Below are 21,751 nucleotides of genomic sequence, written 5' to 3'. Positions count from 1 at the left end.
TATTACAACTACAACCTTTTTGTGATAGACCTGTAATACACATTACTAAAACATTCAAAATTTATGTTTTTGTAAATATGTATTTGAGGTTTATGTTTCAAAAATCAAAAATCAAAAATTATACACAAGTCAATAGATTGAACACCTTATTGAAAATTTAAGTTTTTGGAATACCCAAGATATGAAGGTTCAATAGAAATAAGAACATTGTTCCTTTAAATAATCAGACTTGGCAATTTGGTATAAAAGTATATTTACCCATTAAAAAAACACACATTGCAATATTTTTTATTTTTATTTTTATTTGAAGCATTTAAAACATTGTATTGTATATGTAGTTACTAATTGAAATGTTTTCTTGTGTACTCATACAAGGGAACTCAATTTATTATTTGTTAAATTTGTTCTTAAACAAATTATAAACATAGGATTTTTGAAGGAGTTGAAGGACAATTAGTTTGTACTGACCATGAGTTTAACCAAACATTTAGGAAGCAACATGATTAGATTAGTCATTTTTGTTTTCTTAAATATCAAATTTGTGTTTCAAAAACTATGAAGTACATTAACAAATGAACTATCTCAAGAGATTATATTAAAAATATTTGGGATTTAAGCCTCAGTTTAATAACCCATCCAACTATTGCAATAGTAAGATGGAGTCACATTAGAATGACTAAATAAGAATAAAAATCCAAAATTCAAAATTCAAAATTCAAAAAAAAAAAGCCTTTACGATTAAAATCATAAAATAAACTGAAAAAATGAAATTATCATGTTTTAAACAAAACATCAATTCATATATACTAGAAAATTATTTTTGAAACCAAAATCATTCTATTTATTGCATCGATTATTCTTCTTTCAACAACACAAAGTTTTCAATGGAAGATCATATCCATAATTCATTACACTAAAAAAAAGAGATAAGTGAGTGCTAAAATTGATCTAATATATAAATTTAATTTCAAGCCTACTTTATCATCTTATAAAGATTAGTTGAGACATTAGAAAGTTTTGGATTTTTCTACCCAAGTTGGCTTTATTTTTACTTATATTCATATCCACTCGTTTAATGTGCAAAGAAATATTTTTAGCAACATAAATGCATACGAAAACAAAACAAACACATAAACAAACAAAACTTATTAATACATGATTTTATCAAAGAATGACTTTTGTACCTTTCAATGGGAACAGGACCATCGAGAAAGCCAAGTGGAAACAGGGCCGTCGAGGCAGCGTCCACGTCAGCGTATGATTATTCCGCGGCATGCGAACGTGGCATACATGACGTGGCGCCGGCGAAGCTTCCGAAGGGAATCGAACTGCGGTGGGAACAAGACCTGACATAAGAGTCCACGTCAGATAATTTTAATGCTGCCGGTGGTGATGTGGCAGGGATGACATGGCACCGGCTGAGCCAGCGATCGGGTTCGTCTCGAGCCCTACTTTCTCCGCTTTCGTGCAAAATTCGTTTGCCAGGGAGACTCGATTCACAGAAACGGTCCACATGATCCGGCCAGGGAATCAGTTACCCCCTTCACCCCCTTCGGCGTTGCTTGTGGATCATTTCGTGATTAACGCGAGCACTGGCTAGGAATACTGGTAAAATTTTGGCGCGCTAACTCTCTCTATCTCTCTCTGTGTTGCGTTTGATCAGGGGTTTTAGGGTTTGGGTCCAGGGTTCCGAGGAGTATCGTCACGTGTATTGCGGTCTTGTTGGAGATTCCTCAGTTGTGCATGTAGATATAAACTTAGTTTAGTCCACGATCGGTTTCTAATCGTGGATTTTTGTGGGTTTCGGTCGTTGAGCAAGAATTTTGTGAATTTTTTGTATTGGGGGAAGGAAATGGGGTTATGGCGATATCGTTTTCGTTGGGTTCAACGTGATCGGTGAGCTCCAGGAAGGGCTGGTCACTCACAATCCGGTATTCGTCTCATCGAGACGCATTTATCGGTTCATTATATGTATATATATATATATATATATATATATGCAGAGTCGATTGTGTTGCAATTTCTGAACTAGGTACTGTTGAATTGTAGATTGCCTTCAAGTAGCTCTCGATGTTGGAATGACGGACACAAATTCTGCTACTGAATGAGACCATATTCTGCACCGTTAATTGGTTTTATGAATATATGGTGTCGAATTACATTCTGTCTCGAATCCATGTGCCCTTTCTGCACGAACGTTGGTTTGTAGTTGTAGTGCAGCCAGTGTGTTTGGTTTAGGATTATGCTTTGACGATCGATGAGTCCGTTTCATGGTTTTATACTTGTCATTTATCTTCTTGTGATTTTTTGTTTACAAATGTTCCCCCAATTGTAACGTGGGACTTTCGTGTGTGGTGGTTGCTCAAATTGATAGTTTTGGTCATTTGATTTGCGGAGAGCAATCGGTGTCATGGAAAATCCCTTCGACTGCTTTGATCCAATCAAAGTTCTGCTTGAGCCAATGTGAGAGGTGGAGGATTGGGCTTCTTCTAAGTGAGGGCTTTCGATTATTGATATCTCAAGGCGAATGTTGAAGGCGCTTAGGGAGTAAATATGAAGGGAGATAGGGATACAGGGCGATTTCGCAGGGATGATGCTGCTTTTGAACGGGATGTGGAAGGTGGTGAAAGACCCACACCCGGGCTATTAGGCTTGAGATCTCTGGCATCTAGCTCAGGACGGGGATGGTGGAGCAAAACTGTTTTGTGGGCCGTATTTGCTGTTGTCCTCATTGAATGCGCTTTCATTGTTCGCCTTGATATTTTGAATTCCCCTTCTTCATCTTACTCGTCCTCTCTTGATTCCCACCCCGAGAATCCCAACAAAATCTCTGGACAAGAAGAACTAACGATAAAAACCAATAAAACAATTCGGATTGACAAGTTACCAACGGGAACAGATGATGTCTGCTCGGCAGAATGGCTAGAGAAGGTTGACAAAGTTACATACTCGCGTGATTTTAAGAAGAAACCTGTGCTGGTTGTATCGGGAAATGAAGTTGAGGTTTGTAACTCTCTCCTTCTATTTCCTTTTCTCTTAAGGGACTGTTAAGTGGTATATGTAAGGATTCTTTGAGGATCACTGGAATGTGTTGCATGTGTGATGATTCAGATATAACCTATCAGTCAAGCCTTTTGGTTAACATCCTACCTGCGGAGCAACAGATATTGAATCTTCTTGTTCATCTCCAAGAGCTTGTTTATGTTGCAGAATTGGGATAAATGTTCTGTGCCATGCGTGTTCAAGGCCCATGGTGAGGGTCAGGCAGATGCAGAGTTTGGCTATGGAGATTCACCCTCGGCACTACTAGTGTTACGCTCTATGGAATCTTCTGCTTATTTTCCTGAGAATGACATCGTGCGGGCGCGAAGGTGAGATACATTACACTCGACGTTCACAAAGTTCAATTGCCTTGAGGCGTCTTGCTTAAATCATGGTTTCGAAACAACTTTTCGCTTTATCAGTCCAGGCATGTGATTTCAGCTTTCTTCGCTTTGAAGTACTTCTAGACTGAAGTTTTGAGTTAACTAAGAATCAGTTGATAGCGCCGACTTTCCATTCTAACCTGAAGAGAGCTCACAGCAACGGAGTGGGAGTGGTGATGACTACAAGCCTGTCATCGGATGTTCCAGTGGGCTACTTTTCGTGGGCGGAGTATAAAATCATGGATGCTCCCAAGCCCAAGACAAAACCAGCTCTTGGAGCTGCTTTTATTTCCAACTGTGGTGCGCATAATGATCGTCTTACAATTATGCGAATGTTACAAAACGAAGGCGTTCAAATAGACTCATACGGTTCTTGTGAACAAAATGTTCTTGGAGGCCGAGGTTTGCCTCGAACTCTCTGCATGTCATGAAGGAGATCTAGAATTTTAGAAGCTTTTGTCCACGGGCGTTTTACATTGATGCAAAGTTATTTTTCTGCCTTAATAGCCCTGATTCATCTTGCATTGTTTTGGGAAGGTAGTCGCTTCAAGTGTGAAATGTTGGTTGGAAAGAATTCATACTCAAACTTAATGTTGGGGTGAGAGGAAAAATCATCATATTTTCTATTGATATCTTAGAGTTGTAATTAACTTTGTGCAGCATTGAACAAGTTGGAAACTCTTCGAGAGTACAAGTTTAGCCTTGCTTTCGAAAATTCCAACGTTGAGGATTATGTTACGGAGAAGTTCTTTCAATCCTTAGTTGCTGGTACACTCCTCATATGTGCTTTGATCCTTGATCAGTATTTGTTTACTCAAATCACATGCGCGTACGCTTTTTATGCACGATGGAATATAATATGATTACTTTTGATAGTTGACGTGTCTTTGTTTCTTCGGATGGACAGGCTCAGTCCCTATTGTAACGGGACCTCCAAATATTTATGACTTCGCACCCGCATCAAATTCTCTTGTATACATTAAGGACGTTAGCGAAGTAAAGGCTGCAGCAAGTCGCATAAAATATCTCGCAGAAAACGAGACTGCGTACAACGAGACTTTGCAGTAAGTTCATCTGGACAATCATTTGTGTTTCTAACTCAAGAATCTATCTCTTACAATCTACAGGTCCTGTTTTCTAATTTCTTTCATTCGGTGAATATTTATATTTTCATGTTAGTCAAGCGTTAATCTCATTGACACATTGGAGTGCATTGGCATTTTCCTATGTTTAGTTTTAATCTGTGAAGTAACTTTTTCATAAGACTTCTTACGCTTGGTCCCTTTAAGAAAGCTTTTGTTAAGTCTCAGTCCTCAGAATTTTGAGTCCTGGTCCAGTGTTTCACTCTTATGTTTGATCCTGGAGGCTGTAGTACGTAGGTACCAATAGTTTTGTGATTTCCGCCTTGCCTCTAGTTATGAAGGGATATAATAAATTTAGATCCCTTCAGTACGAAAGTGCATCGTTTACACATACAGTTAATAGCGTTGTCGTTGCGTGAATTAAGAACAGCTGCTCAAAAATTCTTCTGCTTCCAATCTCTTTTAGTTGTGATTTCGCTTAACTCTGAACATTTTCGCAGGTGGAAGTTTAATGGTCCTTCAGATTCGTTTCTAGCTCTAGTAGACATGGCTGCCGTGCACTCCTCCTGCAGGTTATGCATCTTTGTAGCTACCAAATCGCGCCTGAAAGAAGAAGCGGCTGCTCCTAAAAGACCTTGCAAGTGCACCAGCAAATCTGGGTCCACCCTCTACCATTTATATGTACGAGAGCGGGGTCGTTTCGAAATGGAATCGGTTTTTATTGAGTAAGCATTGATGCCCCACTATTGAATTCACGTCCTTTAATTCGGCTCATCTTGTGATCGAGGCTGCAAAAATATGATTTTGTTTGTTGTCTGGACGTATGGGGGTCTTATTGTCTACAAATATTTCTTCCCTATTCTCCTAATGCCTTTGAATGTTTATATGCTTACAGAGGATCGAAACTTTCCCTAGCCCATTTGAAGCAAGTTGTAGTAGACAAGTTCACGGCCCTCAAGCATGTTCCTATTTGGAAGACAGAGCGGCCCGAAGTTATTAGGGGGAACTCAGACCTTCGGATCTACAAAATATATCCTGTGGGCCTTACTCAACGGGAGGCACTTTATACTTGGGATTTCGGTGGTGATAAGGGGTTAAAGGCTATGGTTCAAAAACAACCTTGTCTTCAATTGGAAGTAGTTTTTGTTTGATCCCGTTTTCATATCAGTGTATTATCATCAGTGACTGCATATTGACACCCAATTCTGATGATTTTTTATTTTTTATTTTTTATTTTTTTTGGTATGGTTACATGCTTTTCAGAGGTTTCTATGCCGCTGAGTATTTTCCTGAATCGCGAGGTGTGGCAGGTTATCTGCGCCGTCCACCCAATATTTTATGATGAGTCGATGATTCGTGAGACTAATCTAGCTTAACCTTTTTCTTACTGGCAAGTCAAAATTGAGTTTAAAATATTTCAGTATCCTGTTAGTAATTTCAGACACATGTATTCTATGTCTCATACTCTTTACGTGAAAGTTCAACTGACTTATATTTTGTCGTTTTTCTGTAGATCACTGTTTTAGCGCATACAAAGACAATTGTCTAAATATTTTTAAAGAAGGTGATATTTTATTATAAGATAGAAGTCAATATGTTTTTTTGTTATGCACATGTACTTGAATAAAATAAATTTTTTTGTTAGATTTAAATACTTTTTGAATTATAGCTTTGTTGAAATTAAGGAATTTATATTCATAAGAAGCTACTCGAACAAATTTACAAAGAGAACATTTGATAAGTAAAAGTAATTAAAAGTTTTTTTTAATTTAAAAAGATTAATTTTTATTAATAAGAAAAATTTGGAAAGTTAGAAAAATATTTAACTTTAAAAATTAAGAAAACAAGGCAAAACTTTAATTTACAAATACTTAATGTAGATTAATTTTCTTATTATATATTAGCACAAATTATCATTATGTGATATTTTATGTTATTGTTACATATTAAAAAAACACCACACATAGTATAGATAATTTTCTAAAGAAATCATTGCAATATACTTAAAGAAAAGATAAATATCTTTATAATAAGAAAGCTTGGTTATGAGACAAAGAGTTGAAAAAGTTTTCTCTTACACCTATTGGTTGAGACAAAGAAGTTTTCTTCTTAACCAAAAACAGATGTCTTTTTACAATGTAAAACCATTTGTTGTTCTTTCACAGTCTAAAAATTTATATTGTCCTTTTACAATGCACTTCTCTAAATACAATCAAGATTATTTTTTCAAAAACATCATAGCCAAAAACACCACAAGAAGTATAGTTCATTCTAAATTTTTATTAAAATAATAATTTTAGCTATTGAAATAAATGAGAATTGTCTTGGACAATAACATTGAAGAAACATAAATAGTTCTATTATTATTTTTATTCTTATTTCTTAAGTTAACATTTGTTTTAGGAATTGTTAATTTTTGACTTGGCTAATTAAAATATTATAGCTTTTTAAATGCCCAACAATAGGAGTTTCTACTAATATATTAATGTATATATATTTATGCTAATAAGTATAAAAATAAAAATTGTGTATGTTTTTTTATAAACATCTTCTTGTTATCCTCAAAGACAATAAAATTAATCTCTTAATATGAAATACTTCTTAAATTTTACTTAAAATTATGTAAGATAATAATATATTTTACATTTCTTGTTTTATTATTAAGAAGTTTTTATATAATACAATTGAAATAGATATCAATGCAATATACAATTCATAAGCTTATTCTTCTTTCTAATAAAATAATTAAATTTTATTTATTTATTTCTGGATTTTCATAAAAAATAAAATAACATTGTTTATAGATATTGAAAATTAAATATGCATGCATATGTTTTTTTAAGCAGTTCCAAAGAATAAGCATTGTAAAAGAATAAGACCACTTTTTATACTACAATTCTTCATCTTATTATATTGGATTGTATACTAATATAATATATGTCTTGTTTGTTATGCCAACTATTTATTGTGATGTATTATATTATTTGATTCTACTTATGAAGTTTTAACATTATATTTTTGATAACTTCTTGGCTACTTTATTTTTATTATCATAAAAAACATTGATGTTTCAACTATAATTTTAAAAGTTTAAGTGATTTATAGTGTAGATACTCCTAAATGATATTAACTAAGTTGGTACAATGCTACTACTTAGTAGAATTCTACTTATATATGCTTTTTGGCACCTCATGCATTACAAAATACTATAAAGTTTTCATTGTATAAAATATTTTAGAAGACAATACAAGAATTATTTTGAAGAGAATTTGTTAAACTAAAGTCTTTCAAGAAATAAATAGATTAATAATTTCAAAATTTAACATTTAATCAATATGTACTAATAACAAAATAGTAATGTGGCTAATTGTATAGAAAAATAATAATAAATTTTATGATTATGTAAGAACTAATGTAGCTGATCCATTTTTGACTTACGAGGTGGAATATTCTTAGAAATTTGGTTTCCTATTTATAACCAATTTTGATAACTTATGGTCCGAAATAGATCAAGAGTTGGTTAAAAGAATAATTAGCAATGAGCAACATATTAAACTCATTGTATTCAAAATAGATATGTATAAAATATTAAAATTTAATTATATATTAGTGGAGTTGCTTATATGAGGCAACTAATTATGTTTTATTCATGTTGTGATTGAAAAGTGTAGTTGTAATCTTTGGAGTTGCATAGATAATATGGCCAAAATTGAGAATATATTGCTTGTTCTAAGCTTTTCCAAATTTGTAGTTATGCATATCAATTACAAGGCAAGACATGGTGAATTCTTGAATTTGCAATTAATTTATAAGGTGGCTTTTGGTGACCAAGGGAGCACACTTCCATAGGGCAATTTTGAGGCAAGGGGTGTGGAGGATTTTGGAGATTGCAATTTGATTTGCAAGGTGAAATTTGATGATGCACTTATGTAAGTCAATTGTAAGACAAAGGGTATGATGGATTCTAGAATTTACAAGCACATTTAGTGATTAGATATTAACATTGATTGTTAGGCACGGAAACAAGAAAATACATTGCAATTTGGATATAGAGTAGTATTTGCCAAAGCAAGAGCTGAGGACTATAGAAACATGAGCAAGTTGGTATTTGATGAAGTGGAAGCAAGTTTAGAAGGAAAGTGTAAGTTGGTTCACAATGTATACATGTTGTAATAAAAAAATATGGCAGGATCTTGTAATGAATTGCCAAGTCTAAATAAACAACTAAAATTCAACTTTGACACTAGCAAACATGATTAATATAGTAGAAAAGTCAACCAAATTCTTATATTGAAACTCAAGTTGACAATTACGAGTCTCTGAAGATTTTGCATTTGTATACCAAAAGAATTTTTAGGGGTAGAAAATTAGTGAAAGAAGCTGAAAGAACGTAATTGGAGGGGAAGGAGGCGAGAGAAAAGAGAAGGAGAGGGGAAGAAGGGGGGGGGGGTAGAAGAGACCATGAAGATAGGAAAAGGGATAACTTTGGTGGAGTTGTTGACAAGACAAGGGTGACGATGGAGAGTAATATATTACTCTTATTAAGCGAGAGATTATCATAGAAGAACATGCCTACAAGGCTATAGAGGAAGACATTGTAATAAAAGAATATACTTGCAAGGCACTAGAATGAAAAGTCATAGACTAAGGCAGAGGTAAAGGCACAACATTGAACCATGTAGACACAATGGAAATCACTACAAATAAAGGCCTGCGCTTTATAGATTGTAAGGGGGTTGTAGAAATTGTCAAGGTGATTTGGCATTGACACTCCAATATAGAGTGTAAGAAGGTTGTTTGGATCCTTTGGTGTTGAGTCTCTAGGATGAAGTATAAAGAAGGGACAAAATTTTAGAGTCACTTGTTCAACATACATATTTGTTAGATTTGAATTTAGAACAACATGCAAGCTCGTCATATATTAGTCTGCAACATGCGCCCTTGCCATTGCCATACATTGATTTGACAACCAAGAAATTGGGCACTTCACCACAACCTCCAACACATACAGAAGGCCGATTTGTATTTCATTGCACCTTCCATCATATGGCTCATACTAGTGCATTTCATTGCAATCTTTAATACATGGCTTGGAAATCATGAGTATCATTTATTTTTTGTTTGAAAACTCGTTTTAAAATTATATTATTCCTATACAATCTATGTTGCAATTACAACATTCATCCATCTATCCATATTTCACAAGTTTGCAATACATTTTGATACCGTATTCATGGTCTATGCAACCTAATGATAGAGAGAGATTAAAAGAGTTGTTGGAGCATGATTGGAAGATGAAGGATGTATGAGCTAGGATTTGGAGATGGATAGAAACAAGAAAGAATGGTTGCAAAAATTCTACTAAAAAATGGTAGATTACTTACAATCACATATTTGAAATCTACACATTATCCATAGATTGTATAGAATTAGATGAAGCTCAATAGCATAATTAGGTGCACCACTTTCCAATTTTATAACCCACCACTAGTTGAAATTAGGTTGGTCTATATGTCAAATTTGAATTGAAAAGAATCTTTAACTAAAACATCAATATAAATTCTATTTTAAGGCAAAATTGTGTAAAAACATCTAAAATCCTATTGATTTCTATTTCCATATAGGTGGATTTTTATTTTCTTATTTTTACTCTTGCTGATATGCTAAAATGTTAAAGTGATTGGAAATGGGTCGCATAACTTAAATGTACAATAGTATGTGGAGAAACCTCTTGCAAAGAACACAGAAATAAAATTCTGACGAGGGGAATACACCGCCTGCAGAATCGCACAGAGGTAACTTAACATAGATCACAGCAAGCTGGTGATGGTGGAGGATCGCCGCAGTTGTTTGTGACAAAGCAGTCGATTGCAGGCACAGAAGGGAAAAAAAAAAAAAAAAAAAAAAAAAAAACTGTGATTATGACGCAGTTAAAATTGGCTGTGTCGTGGAACAATCGGTGAGCGAAGTGCCTATCATCGCATTGATTTCTGCACATGTCCACAAATGCGACGACTGAATGAATAACAAGAGAGTAATCATATTTACTGTCGATGAGATTGGTTTGAAAATTTGGCTGCAAACCTGACTACGTTTCACAATGCTTTCCGTCTGTGTTTGAGTGCAGCACATACAAGATCAATTAGATGGTAGTATCCTTGTGCTTGGATGTTATTGATGCATGTCAATAAAAACTACGGACAACTTCGGCAAAGGTCCATTGATTTGAAAATACCGAACCGTCAACTGCAGCAGAGGTTTGTGGTTATCGGAGGAAGTCATAGTAAATTCCATAAAAACTCGCAAAGTTTTGTGATTCTTTAGGCTCACCAGAGGAAGCAGAGGAGTGGGCTGCTCTTTCCGCAACAGTCCTGGAGGGATGCGCTCCTCATCCATGCGCTGCCGTCATTCCATGTGGTGGCTAAATACTTGGAACATTATCGCCCTGCGTTGGTACAAAGCTCCTCTTGCGGTAGATTGCAGGCAAGCGAGTCACCCTCACTCTTCTTTGATTTTATTGAGATGCAGCACACAAGAGCATTTGTAGGGACAAGGAGACGACGCTGCTCACTGCATTTTCTTCTGCACTGCTATAATGCGCGAGAATGGCAACGTCCACCGTCGACGTCGCCAGGTATACAACTACAGCAACGCCGCGGACCTAGAGCAGCCCACGGCTCACCAATACTGCTAGTTCTAGCCCAGTGAAACAAACGTCAACCTGCTGCCTTGAGCCAAGAGTTTGACGGGTTAAAATACAGATCCCACATTCCCCACAACTTCAACATTCACCAGTAAGCTTCACTAGTGTGTTCATTGGTATAGACCCAGGCTAGCATGTTTGGTACTGATAATCGATTGTGAAAAAACTGGAAATGCTACCTGGAACTGCCTGGTAATGTACCCCAAGTATTCTGCCAACATTTGGTCTTGAGCTTGAACATAAGTTCTGCCACCGATTTCTACCAGCCTGGTCAGTCTGACAATAGCTAATGCACGAGTTCAACTACAGAACAGAAGAGCACTAGTCAATATAGCACATCCAAGCCGTTCTGTGAAGCAGGGGAAGAGCTGCAAACCAACAATCTTAGTCGGGTGTGAGAAATCTTACTAGCTTTGAATAATTAATCCACCAGGAAGTATGATGATCCCATTTCACTAAAAGTATAGAGTAGCCAATTTGGCTAAGAACTGCGATGAAGAATGTCATGACACACTTGATATCCACTATGACATGTGGTGACATGTTGGGATCCAGACAGTATTTGGGAGCTGTGGCAAGAATGTCAATCCTCCACATTCGAAAATTGAGGTACAGTGATCATTCCCTCCCTTCAAACTTCAAAATATGACATTCATGGCACTCTACATGTTAGTCCTAACAGTAAGGACTATAGGTGACTACAAGCTGGTGCACCTATGTTCACCACACAATGCAGACAAGCACATGAAAACAACAGAAGGCATAGTAATAGTTTTAAATTAAGTTAAAGAAGTCGCATAATTACACCAGATTCTGCAGTCATTCGAGCTGCATCCCACCGCTTCGACAAGGTTACAGCTCTAGTAGGTTTCCTGGGCGGTATTGTGGCATCAGACTCCTGAATTGTGCTGCAGACTTGACCAAGAACAGACAACTGGTCGGCAATCTGTTTGTCCTACATCCGACACGCAATTAAACTGAAGGTGATGCCAAATAACAGACACTTCGAATAAAATAGTGGCATTGTCAAGGGTGCCAGAGGGGTGTGTACCCAGCGATAAGGGTCGCTAACACAATTGCTGCGAAGCGTCAGTTGTCGTTTGTGAGTGACACCCGTGAAAAGAAAAAGTATACTTCGTGTTGAACGCATGTCACTACTTCTTACTCTTTGACGTCAACGACGCCCTCATTTGTAATCTGAAAGCGAGCCTCCTGCTCTGCTAAGCATGGAGACGCAACCACCTTAATTACACGCTCCTCACCACGACCTTTCCGCACGGACAACCTTGTCGTAGATGCGTGCGCAATGATGTTACCGCCAATGGGTTTATGCTGGGGACCATTAAACATAGCCGACCCGTCAACTTGAGCTACCACTTGATTTGTTATTACAACTGCTATGCCGAACTCATCTGCTATCTTCTGACAGCCCCGAAGGAATTTGGCAAGGTGGACTTGTCGGGCTGCAAGCTCCCCTCTCCCTGAGTAATCCGTCCTATACAACGCTGTCGAACTGTCCACCACCATCAGGGCAAACCTAGTCTCAGCCATCATAGACGCAGCTTCCACTAGCAGCTTCATCTGATGATCAGTGTTGTAAGCTCGAGCATATGCCACGTTGTCGAGCACATCCTGTCCATTCAAGCCATACTTCTCTGCAATTTGAAGCAATCGTTGAGGCCTGAAAGTGCCCTCTGCGTCAATGTACAAAGCCTTCCCCTCACCTCCACCCTGGTCTAATGGCAGCTGACAAGTGACGCAGAGCGTGTGACAGATCTGGCTCTTACCCGAACGAAACTCTCCATAAATTTCTGTAATGGAACCAGTCTCAATTCCGCCCTCGAGAATGTTGTCAAACTCCTTTGCACCTGTGGTAATTTGAATGAGCTCCGCCCGCTGCTCGTGCATCTGCTTGGCACTAGTGAAGCCCATAGGAACGAGCTTCGTAGCTGCCTCAATGATTTTATCCACCTTCGCATCACTGAGCCCCTTAATAAGCACAAGATCTTTCTTCGCGGAATATGCAACAGACTCGACGGTGCAAAACCCCGCATCCTTCAGCTTCTTCAAATCGAGACTACTGATACCACAATTCTGAAGTTGCTCGACAAGATACGGACCATGATGAACTTCCTCCTCAGTAGCGGCGCTAGTGGTGACACCTTCCGTGGCTGCACTAACAGTGGCCATTAAAGAAAAGCAAAAACAGAGAGAGGACGAAAGCCAGGCAAAAATTCAAGTTAGAGTAAACGTAACCTCAGCCAAATTCTTAGAAGCAAATTATCGATGACTACGATAACAGAATCTCGACAAAGCGAGGCGGCGCGAGTGCAATGGACAGTAACTCAGCTTCGCATTGATCCATTTCACTGGAAGGAGGCGACGCGGAGGAAGAGTGAAGAAGAAGCTTGAGCTTGAATCTGCGAGACGATGAATGCGTTCAAGTCTGGATTTGGCGCCGCTTTTGAAAACCGGCCCTTCTCAGCAACTTCCGCCGAATCTGGATATTACGCACTTCTTGACGAATCCAGGTCCCAAGTCTCAAGTCTCAAGTCTCCTGTCTCAAGTCTCGCAAGCTGGTATTCCTTACTATCTCCACCCAATGAATAGCACCGCTTCCTTCCATTCATCCATGAGTGAATTCAACGACGTCTACATTCATCCATATATGAATGGTGTATGTCGTTTCATCCGTATCGCACTGGTACATTCATCTTTGGTGGCTGCATTGTTGCAGGCCAGGTTTGTCTACAGCTATTGTTGTCGTGGATATTGTGTCAATTTCGTAAGTGACTACGCAGTGTTGACTTGTTGGGTGTCAGAATGGAGCACAAGATTCTCTTGAGAAATGCGCACATATGGTGTTGTAATGTAGAGAAAAATGATACCATTAAAAATTCATTGTTTCACACAGAGTGTGCGGAGTCAACGTCAGAACAGAAACAGTGACTGTTGGCCTGCATGGGGAGCAGTGCTCTGAAAGAAATTCAAAAGGGCCTTACTCTGTTAGAGAGTTCATATTTTTTTTTGTGGATCTATGTGGAATTTTACATTCTTGGAATCTAAATTAACAAGCTCAATAAAAATACAGAGCACTTAAGACAAGGTTTTCATGGTCGCCGCAATCCAACAACTTGAATACTGGGACCAAGTGAAAATCGTTCAAACCTGAGGTCTGCAAAGAAAACCTCCTCTACAATCTGAGTTGGTCTAGCTGGCAAGCATATGTGGACAGCAACTAACACACGACACACTGTTGAGCACTTCCATCATGTCATCAGGAGTATGACAAGACTTGAATCCAGACTACTCTAATTGGAAAACTCATATTGTAGCCTTTTTGAAGATGAAGCTGGTATTGCGAATCCTCAGATAAGGCCCGCAGAGGAGGTGTTATTTCGAATTGGAAGATGAATTGAAAAAATATCGCTTGAGTTGAATAACTACGCACACAGCTGAAGAAGCAATAAATAAGCCATCGAAACGATGCACAAATTTGGTGAAAGAATGGAACCCCATTCCCATCTGCTGAAGAAATCCCCGCTTCCGCTTCTGCATTTCAAATCGCTTTGGGTGCACTTCTCCCATGCGACGGGCAAAAATTAGACAAGCCACTCGACTTTTCAGTGCCTTGACAGCTGGCTTCGGCTTCTTAGGCTGCTCCCTCTTTAAGAACTTCCCCGTTGTGATTGTCTTCCTTTGGCCGAAGGGATCCTTCACGTCCTTCTTTTCTAGAAGGAGCTGCGACACCAAAACATCATTGAATAAGGAAGATTTGATTTCAGCGAACACATGCAATTCAACCGATGTTTTACCAGCAATTCTCCGTTTCCAAATACTGATGGTCTAACTTGTCACGCTTAATCCTGAATTATCAAGCAGGATAGATAACCGAAACGTCGAGTGTCATGGTCAAGTGGATATTACCTGCTTTTGGGGTTTTTTCTCCTTCTTATTGAACCATTTCATATTCAACGTAGCGGTACAGACCTCCACCTTAGAGCCAGGTGAATCATCAACTCCCTCTTCGTGTTGTTTAATTGCTGCAGATATCTCAATATTCTGCCTATCGTTGGCGCGCTTATTTGATTCTACCGCAAACACATGGTCAATATAACTAAGCAACGAGTGCTCTTTCACACCTTCCAACGAGCCCATGTTCATGTGGAAACTCAAGTGATTTTCCATCTTCCAGCGCTCCATGTCAGCATATTCCAGGAAATTTGTTTCTGTGTCAAGCAAAACCATGTGGCCAGCAAATGCATATCCGTAGCCAGATTGATGGGAAAGAGCCAAAGCCAGCGCACGATGGAGGAGAAACCGCAACAAGGAAGGTACCCACGTCAAGGCTTGCGTACTGGCCACAATGAATGGCAACTTCCTAGGCTGTACTTTCATCACTTGACCAACGAGCATGGCAATGCGTACCAAATGCATGAGTTCACTCAGAGGTCCGACACCAAGCCCGGCCCAAATAGTGTAGATTGTGAAGGCAACTGGCATCACCTTGGGCACGATGTCATTCCGGGACACAATATGAATTAAGTGACGTTTGTACCGTTTGTTGATGTACCTATTGCAAAAAATCATACGAACGAGATGAGTTCACCCATACAGATGCCACAAAAAATCGGAGGGGAAATCTATCCCAAGTCTGATAAATTGAAAATCCATCTTAAAATATTTCGTGACGTCTGTTCAAAAATCGGAGCTTTCTCAAAGGATAATTCCCAACAATATACATACTTTGCGAGGCGGTAGTCCGCGAAGAAGGGGCAGCCAAAAGTGTAGCACTGAATTTGCGCATGACACCACTTTCCAGTTGCTTCAAGAAGCCTGGTAGAGAAAAACCACATCAATTAAATGGCTAAAGAGAACTCGGAGGAAGAGGAAGAGACGATGTTCTTATACTCGTGATGCAATGAAATCTAAAGATTGGAAGGCAAATGGACGCACATTGGCTATTCATCAGCACCCAAAGTATGAACAAAGTTGATATGTTCATAGCACCTGAGAGCAAGTAGCGAAGCAACGGCACCCCCAAGAGAGTGGCCTGCAAGAACTATGCGCTCCCCGCGGATCAACAACCTTCGAAAATACTCCAGCGGAATTGTCTTGGCCCTATCCAAAAAACCAGAATGCGCTGCTCCAGGTATCAAGGTCAGGGTACGCTGAAGAAAATTCAGATCTGCAAGTGCGTCACTAACGTCGGTAGTGCCGCGACATGCTACCACGTAATGCCCATCCGCCAGTGAGCGCACCACGAGTAGGGTTTGCTTGCAGTTCTCAAATCCGTTCTCACACAGCTCCTCGTCAGAAATAAACTCATACTCGGCAGTGGGCGGCAGCCCATATTCTGCTTCCATCAGCTTCAATTCCTCTGCAGGGTTCGGACTATACACCACAGCAGACAAGATGATGGAATCCACCAGCCAGGTTGGATGCCTATCATCTTTAATTATCTTCCCCAAGCTCGTCATGATTCTCCGTCCTCCTCAACTTCACCCCTGTTTTGTATAGACCCAGTCAATCTGTCGCTATATCACCGCATGTCAAGACCTAAAAAGCACTGATGGCCAACTCTGGCATCCATGTCACTCGAAACGACCCAACTCTTTTATTTGTCGAAACTCTCCCCATACTCACAGCTCATGAAGGCACACAAGACAACTGCTCTTCCAAAGCACAAATCCTTCACACGCTCCACGATTCTGCTAACCGCTAATCCATAACTCCACGCAGTCTAGCAACAGAAACAAGAAATCAACCGTACCGAAACGTCGATGACTTGTTCTTCAACAGCAACCACGCAATCTCTTTGTGACCAAAAACAAACTGCACATCCAGTGTCCACGCACTAACCGAACTCTATATCTCGATAAGTAGAAATGCTCCTGGAATTGCAATCCACCAGAACCAACATACACACGCGCGTATGATTTTTACGAAAACCTCCCACCGCACCGACTTACCTAATCAAAAGCAAGCGCGGACTTTGCTCACGGCACCGACTCAGCGGCGGCTTCTCATGCAATGGAAAATTCTCACACGGGGTCTCAAAAAGTTCATAGAAATGCAGCAAATTAGACGGCGGATCCATTGACAGAGCTTCGGCGCGACCAAGGTTTCGGAACTCTGGGGGCCCATGTACGACGCGGCGCCCCAATTATACGCCAAGTGGTGGCTGACATCATATCGTGTCCCTCTGCCATGACAAGTGGCGCTATGGACACAGGTTTGGAGCAGGCTCGGCCGAGGTTCGGGTCCAAAGCAGGCCGAACTTCATACTGTTCATCCGATGTGGAACCCTAATGGAACATTCGGACATGATGCATGCTGATTCTTATCCACGTGGCGATACTTTGCTATTTTACCCCGGCAAATAATCTGAACCTTTTTCTTTTTCCCCTGGTTGGCGTAATGGTAACTTTTTTTGTCATCTCAGGGGTGTAAATTAACTAATATGTGGAGCTATCCTACAACAACACAAATAATGAATGGGTCTTTACAATAAAAACGTGTCCCATTTGTTGTTTGGAAGTGTTGTTTTGAGGCTTGGGTTGTGCATAATGCAAGAAATCTATATTATAATTCATGGTTTGAAATAATAGGTTTTTGTTGGGTAGATTTTGTAGAGTCGTATCTAAGAATTAAGTATTGTGTTTTGGTGTAGTGGGGTCTATATATGATTGCAAGTGATTGATTAATGTGATGAATATTGTGCTAATAATAATAATAATACTTGTGAAGCAAAAATATAGGAGTGAGAACATAAATTTGAAACAAATGAGGAGTAAGGTGTGAAAAGATCATTTCTTTACAATATTTGTCCTATACACTTCAATCATGTCATCATTTTATTTGTAAAGATAACTTTTTAAAAGTAAGAAAGAAAATTACTTCATTTTTTAATATTTCTATTCAAATTTTAATTCTAAAATCATGGAGGTAGAACACTCATTTCAAAACTCTCAAATATCATAAAAAGAAAATTTCAAGAGATATTTTGATTTATTTTTTGGTTTCTTATGAAGTTTATGGGACAACTCTAGAAAAACAATATCCTTTAACTTTTTGTAGAGAAGACAAATAACACAAAGAAGAGTAGGGTTGATGAAATACTTTTTATGACATAAGATTGTTTTTGTTAGCTTGTATAAAATTTGTTAGGGTTGTTTACCTCCCTTAGTCTTGTTCAACATGATATTGGAAAAAAACTTTAAAAAATAAAAAATAAGAATCTTATAAAATATTAAACAACCAAGTTTTAGAGGTGTACTTTTATTACATAATGACACTATAATTTTTAATAACTCTTTGGTTTTAAAAAATGATTACAAAATTAAAAATAATATACAAAAGACAAAAAAGAATCACTATAAAAATTAAAACCACCTACAAATATAATCTCATGTAGATTGCAACCAATGATTGAATTTATACTTGTCCTTGAAGTCTTGTTTCAATATAAATCTGTGAAAACTGTGTGTGATTTAGGTAGATTTCTATGCAAATTAATGTATTTAAAACAAAATAAAATACTGTCAGTTTCTAATCTGAATTTTCTGACTCTGGACATAATGGCAAAAGCTTTCTCTAGAGGTGTAGATTGAGAAGAAGGATAGTGTATTTTAAAACAAGTTGCAATTTTCAATATGTTCTGATTTAAATTTCTATAAATAAAATATCAACATTATTGCATGCAAATATGTGATTTCTGTTACAAACCAAGTACTTATCTGTTTAGATACTGACTCATCAAGAAACAATTGAGTTTTGTCATATTAACCATTATTCATATATCATTAAAGTTTTTTATTTGACCATTTCCTAATATATTATGAACACGCAGTTCTGTGAATAATTATAATCTCATGAAAAGAAAAGAAAAGAAAAAATACAATAAAATAAAAGTGTGAAAAATGAAAAAATGATGATCATTGAATTATGAATTATTGCATAGGAACTTACAGGTTCAATTAAATGAAAATATTTTTTGTTCACTAGCACTCTGTTAACTTAGCAAATAAATTCAGCAGTTTTAACATCAATCAACTTTTACTTGACCAATATAATTGATTACTCATGTGTATAGATATAACTAATGTACATATACATGATAATGCCAAATATGTCTTTATTGAATTTTTCAAAAAACCAAAATATGATCAATCATATACTAACATGTACAATATGATAATTTATGAAATTCTAATTGGGAAGTATAACTTATGAAATATATTTAAAAAAAAAAAAAAAAAAAAAAAAAAAACGTTGGATAAAAAGACACTTTAATACTGTGAATATATCTAATTTTAAATCTTATTTACTTTTGTGAATTTCACCATTTTGATAAATACATAGACATGTAAAATATATAAATATTTGGTGTAGTTTTTCCAAAATAAATTGTTAGAGAATAAATTGAGTCTCATTTTTTGTTCTTTGATTCTTAATTTTGAATAAAAACCCATTTTTATAATAAAGTAAATACTAATTTAATTTTTTTAAATATACATCTATATATGTCTATATGTCTGTATCTATTTTTGAAATCATAAAATTTTTATATGTCTCTTAAAGCATTCATCCATCAAGCCACAATTTGAATTAGAAAATATTTATTATTTAAATCCAATTAATAGACTCATGTCACATAGTATATGCCAAATATTATTACACTTGTTAAATGAATTATCAATAATCATCATCAATTACATCATGCACTTGTGATAATGTAAACAACATGTTATAGGAATCAATGTGTTAGGTTGATTAGTGGATCTAATACAACTATAGAAAATTTCACACAAGGTCCACTAAAAATCAATGAAACAAATTAATATCTAAAAGTGGAGAATAATGCACCTGATCTATTGTTCATGCTCACCTTCATCTAAATTCATAACATTAAATGGCACATATCAACAATATTTGAATATTTAAATATTTTAAAATTTTATTCATAAAATGATTTCTTAAATAAAATTATTATTATGTTAATTTTAGTAAAAAATATTACCTCAGAATATAAAAAATTAATTAAATTTATATTATTAAGTTTGTAAAAAAGATAACAAAAAAAGAAGAAAGAAAAATTCTTAAGTATAAATTTATTACAAACAATCTATTAATATACTAAAATATAAGCTAAAGATAATTTTAGAATTAATATCAATTTTAATATAAAAACTAAACAAAAATAAAAATAATTTGTTTAATTTGTTTAATTTGTTTAATTTGTATGACAAATCTAAATTGTTTGGATATAATACATAAATATTTAAATTTATTATATATATTTTATATATAATTTAATTGTATCTTAAATCCAATGTATGTGATAATAATTTATTTTAAAGAATATATATATATATATATATATATATATATATATATATATATATATATATATATATATATACATTGATTTTTGATATTATGATCAAACAATGAATCAAATGAAGTAAACAAAAATCCCTCTATAATTAATATTTCTATATTTTTTTTTTTTCTCCATAGACTCATAATTTATTTTTTCAATAATAAGAAATAAAACTTGAAGTTCTAATTGAACGATTAAATCAAATTACATAAGTTCAGATCATGGCAAGTTAGATAAAATAAATAAGATAAATAAATAAATAAAATCTTGTTGTGTGTGTATATATATATATATATATATATATAATTTTAATTTTGAATTTTTAATAGTAATATACTTAATTAAAACAAGAGATGTTTGCTTGTGTGTATACATCTACATATTTAACCAAATTATGTATTTATTAATTACTCCTTAACGGTTTTCTTTTTTCTTGAAGAAAAAAACCCTCAATGCTACAAAAAAATAATTATGTATATATATATATATATATATATATATATATATATATATATTATGTGACTTTAAAAGAGCTATTTCTTTTTTGTTAATGATGTGCAAGAATATCATTGGTAACATGAATTTTTGTTTTGAAGGATACTTTAAAAATCTTTAAATCCTGACTGTTTTTAAAGGGTTCATACTCAAAAATTAGACCTTAGATTGTATACCAGCTTGAATTTTCAATGAACATATTAGTCAGACTTTAAATTTTCTGACATTTATAAAAGTATTTTTCAGTAAGTTTGATCTATGGAACTAAAATTTGAATATTTTGTTGATTGCAACTGAATGCTGACAAGATTATGTGTAAGAATATTTTCATACAGTAAGAATTAGATTCAAAATCTCAAAATTAAGGTATATTTTTAGTCAACAATTGTAAAACACGTAAATCAGTAAATTACACCCAGAATCAAATGCTAACTTGAACCAATTTTTTATTTTTATTTTTTGAACAATTGTTGCAGCACACATATGTAATCTAATAACCATCAGTTGAAGGTTGAAAAACTACACATGTATATGTTTATATATCTAGGGAATCATTAAATTGACCCAAGCATTTTTCAAATTGACCCACTAATCCTAACCAGCATTAAAAAAATTCTCCATGCTGGATCCACTTTGGTCAAACACCAATGAAAAAATGGTT

The 21,751-nt window shown here is 35.9% G+C and overlaps 3 protein-coding genes across 4 annotated transcripts; 1 reads left to right on the top strand and 2 right to left on the bottom strand.

Moving 5' to 3' along the window:
- Positions 1–1,465: 1,465 nt before the first annotated feature.
- On the top strand, positions 1,466–5,669 carry LOC112288886 (glycoprotein 3-alpha-L-fucosyltransferase FUT11). The gene is made up of 8 exons (XM_024533580.3): positions 1,466–1,608; positions 2,375–3,003; positions 3,211–3,371; positions 3,583–3,827; positions 4,086–4,193; positions 4,333–4,489; positions 5,008–5,232; positions 5,403–5,669. Exons 2-8 carry the CDS (start codon positions 2,554–2,556, stop codon positions 5,656–5,658), a joined length of 1,602 nt encoding a protein of 533 aa, XP_024389348.1. The 5' UTR covers positions 1,466–1,608; positions 2,375–2,553; the 3' UTR covers positions 5,659–5,669.
- A 6,301-nt stretch (positions 5,670–11,970) lies between these two features.
- On the bottom strand, positions 11,971–13,687 carry LOC112288803 (DNA repair protein RAD51 homolog B). Its single transcript, XM_024533384.2, has one exon. It carries the CDS (start codon positions 13,398–13,400, stop codon positions 12,372–12,374), a length of 1,029 nt encoding a protein of 342 aa, XP_024389152.1. The 5' UTR covers positions 13,401–13,687; the 3' UTR covers positions 11,971–12,371.
- A 505-nt stretch (positions 13,688–14,192) lies between these two features.
- Positions 14,193–17,336, bottom strand: LOC112288802 (uncharacterized). 2 transcript variants are annotated; one of them, XM_024533383.3, is made up of 5 exons: positions 17,183–17,336; positions 16,221–16,717; positions 15,957–16,046; positions 15,138–15,783; positions 14,193–14,951 (listed from the first exon to the last, which is right to left on the bottom strand). In XM_024533383.3, exons 2-5 carry the CDS (start codon positions 16,688–16,690, stop codon positions 14,604–14,606), a joined length of 1,554 nt encoding a protein of 517 aa, XP_024389151.1. In that variant the 5' UTR covers positions 16,691–16,717; positions 17,183–17,336; the 3' UTR covers positions 14,193–14,603. The 2 variants fall into 2 exon arrangements, with proteins under 2 accessions (XP_024389151.1, XP_024389150.1); XM_024533382.3 differs by having other exon boundaries at positions 16,984–17,272.
- Between the last annotated feature and the right edge of the window lie 4,415 nt (positions 17,337–21,751).

This window comes from Physcomitrium patens, chromosome 11 (assembly GCF_059467195.1).
Source record: "Physcomitrium patens ecotype Gransden chromosome 11, ASM5946719v1, whole genome shotgun sequence".
NCBI lineage: Eukaryota > Viridiplantae > Streptophyta > Bryopsida > Funariales > Funariaceae > Physcomitrium > Physcomitrium patens.
Note: the sequence above shows the minus strand (reverse complement) of the source record. Positions and strands in the feature narration are given on the sequence as shown.

Bases quoted from the DNA above. Each gene is read 5' to 3' on its own strand.
- LOC112288803 (XM_024533384.2), bottom strand. From the start codon at position 13,400: ATGGCCACTGTTAGTGCAGCCACGGAAGGTGTCACCACTAGCGCCGCT.
- LOC112288886 (XM_024533580.3), top strand. From the start codon at position 2,554: ATGAAGGGAGATAGGGATACAGGGCGATTTCGCAGGGATGATGCTGCT. The intron at 3,004-3,210 runs GTTTGTAACTCT...TTTATGTTGCAG, and splicing joins TATCGGGAAATGAAGTTGAG to AATTGGGATAAATGTTCTGT. The intron at 3,372-3,582 runs GTGAGATACATT...GAGAGCTCACAG, and splicing joins GACATCGTGCGGGCGCGAAG to CAACGGAGTGGGAGTGGTGA.
- LOC112288802 (XM_024533383.3), bottom strand. From the start codon at position 16,690: ATGACGAGCTTGGGGAAGATAATTAAAGATGATAGGCATCCAACCTGG. The intron at 15,784-15,956 runs GTATGTATATTG...TTTTTGCAATAG, and splicing joins GCGGACTACCGCCTCGCAAA to GTACATCAACAAACGGTACA. The intron at 14,952-15,137 runs GTAATATCCACT...TTGGTGTCGCAG, and splicing joins AGAAAAAACCCCAAAAGCAG to CTCCTTCTAGAAAAGAAGGA.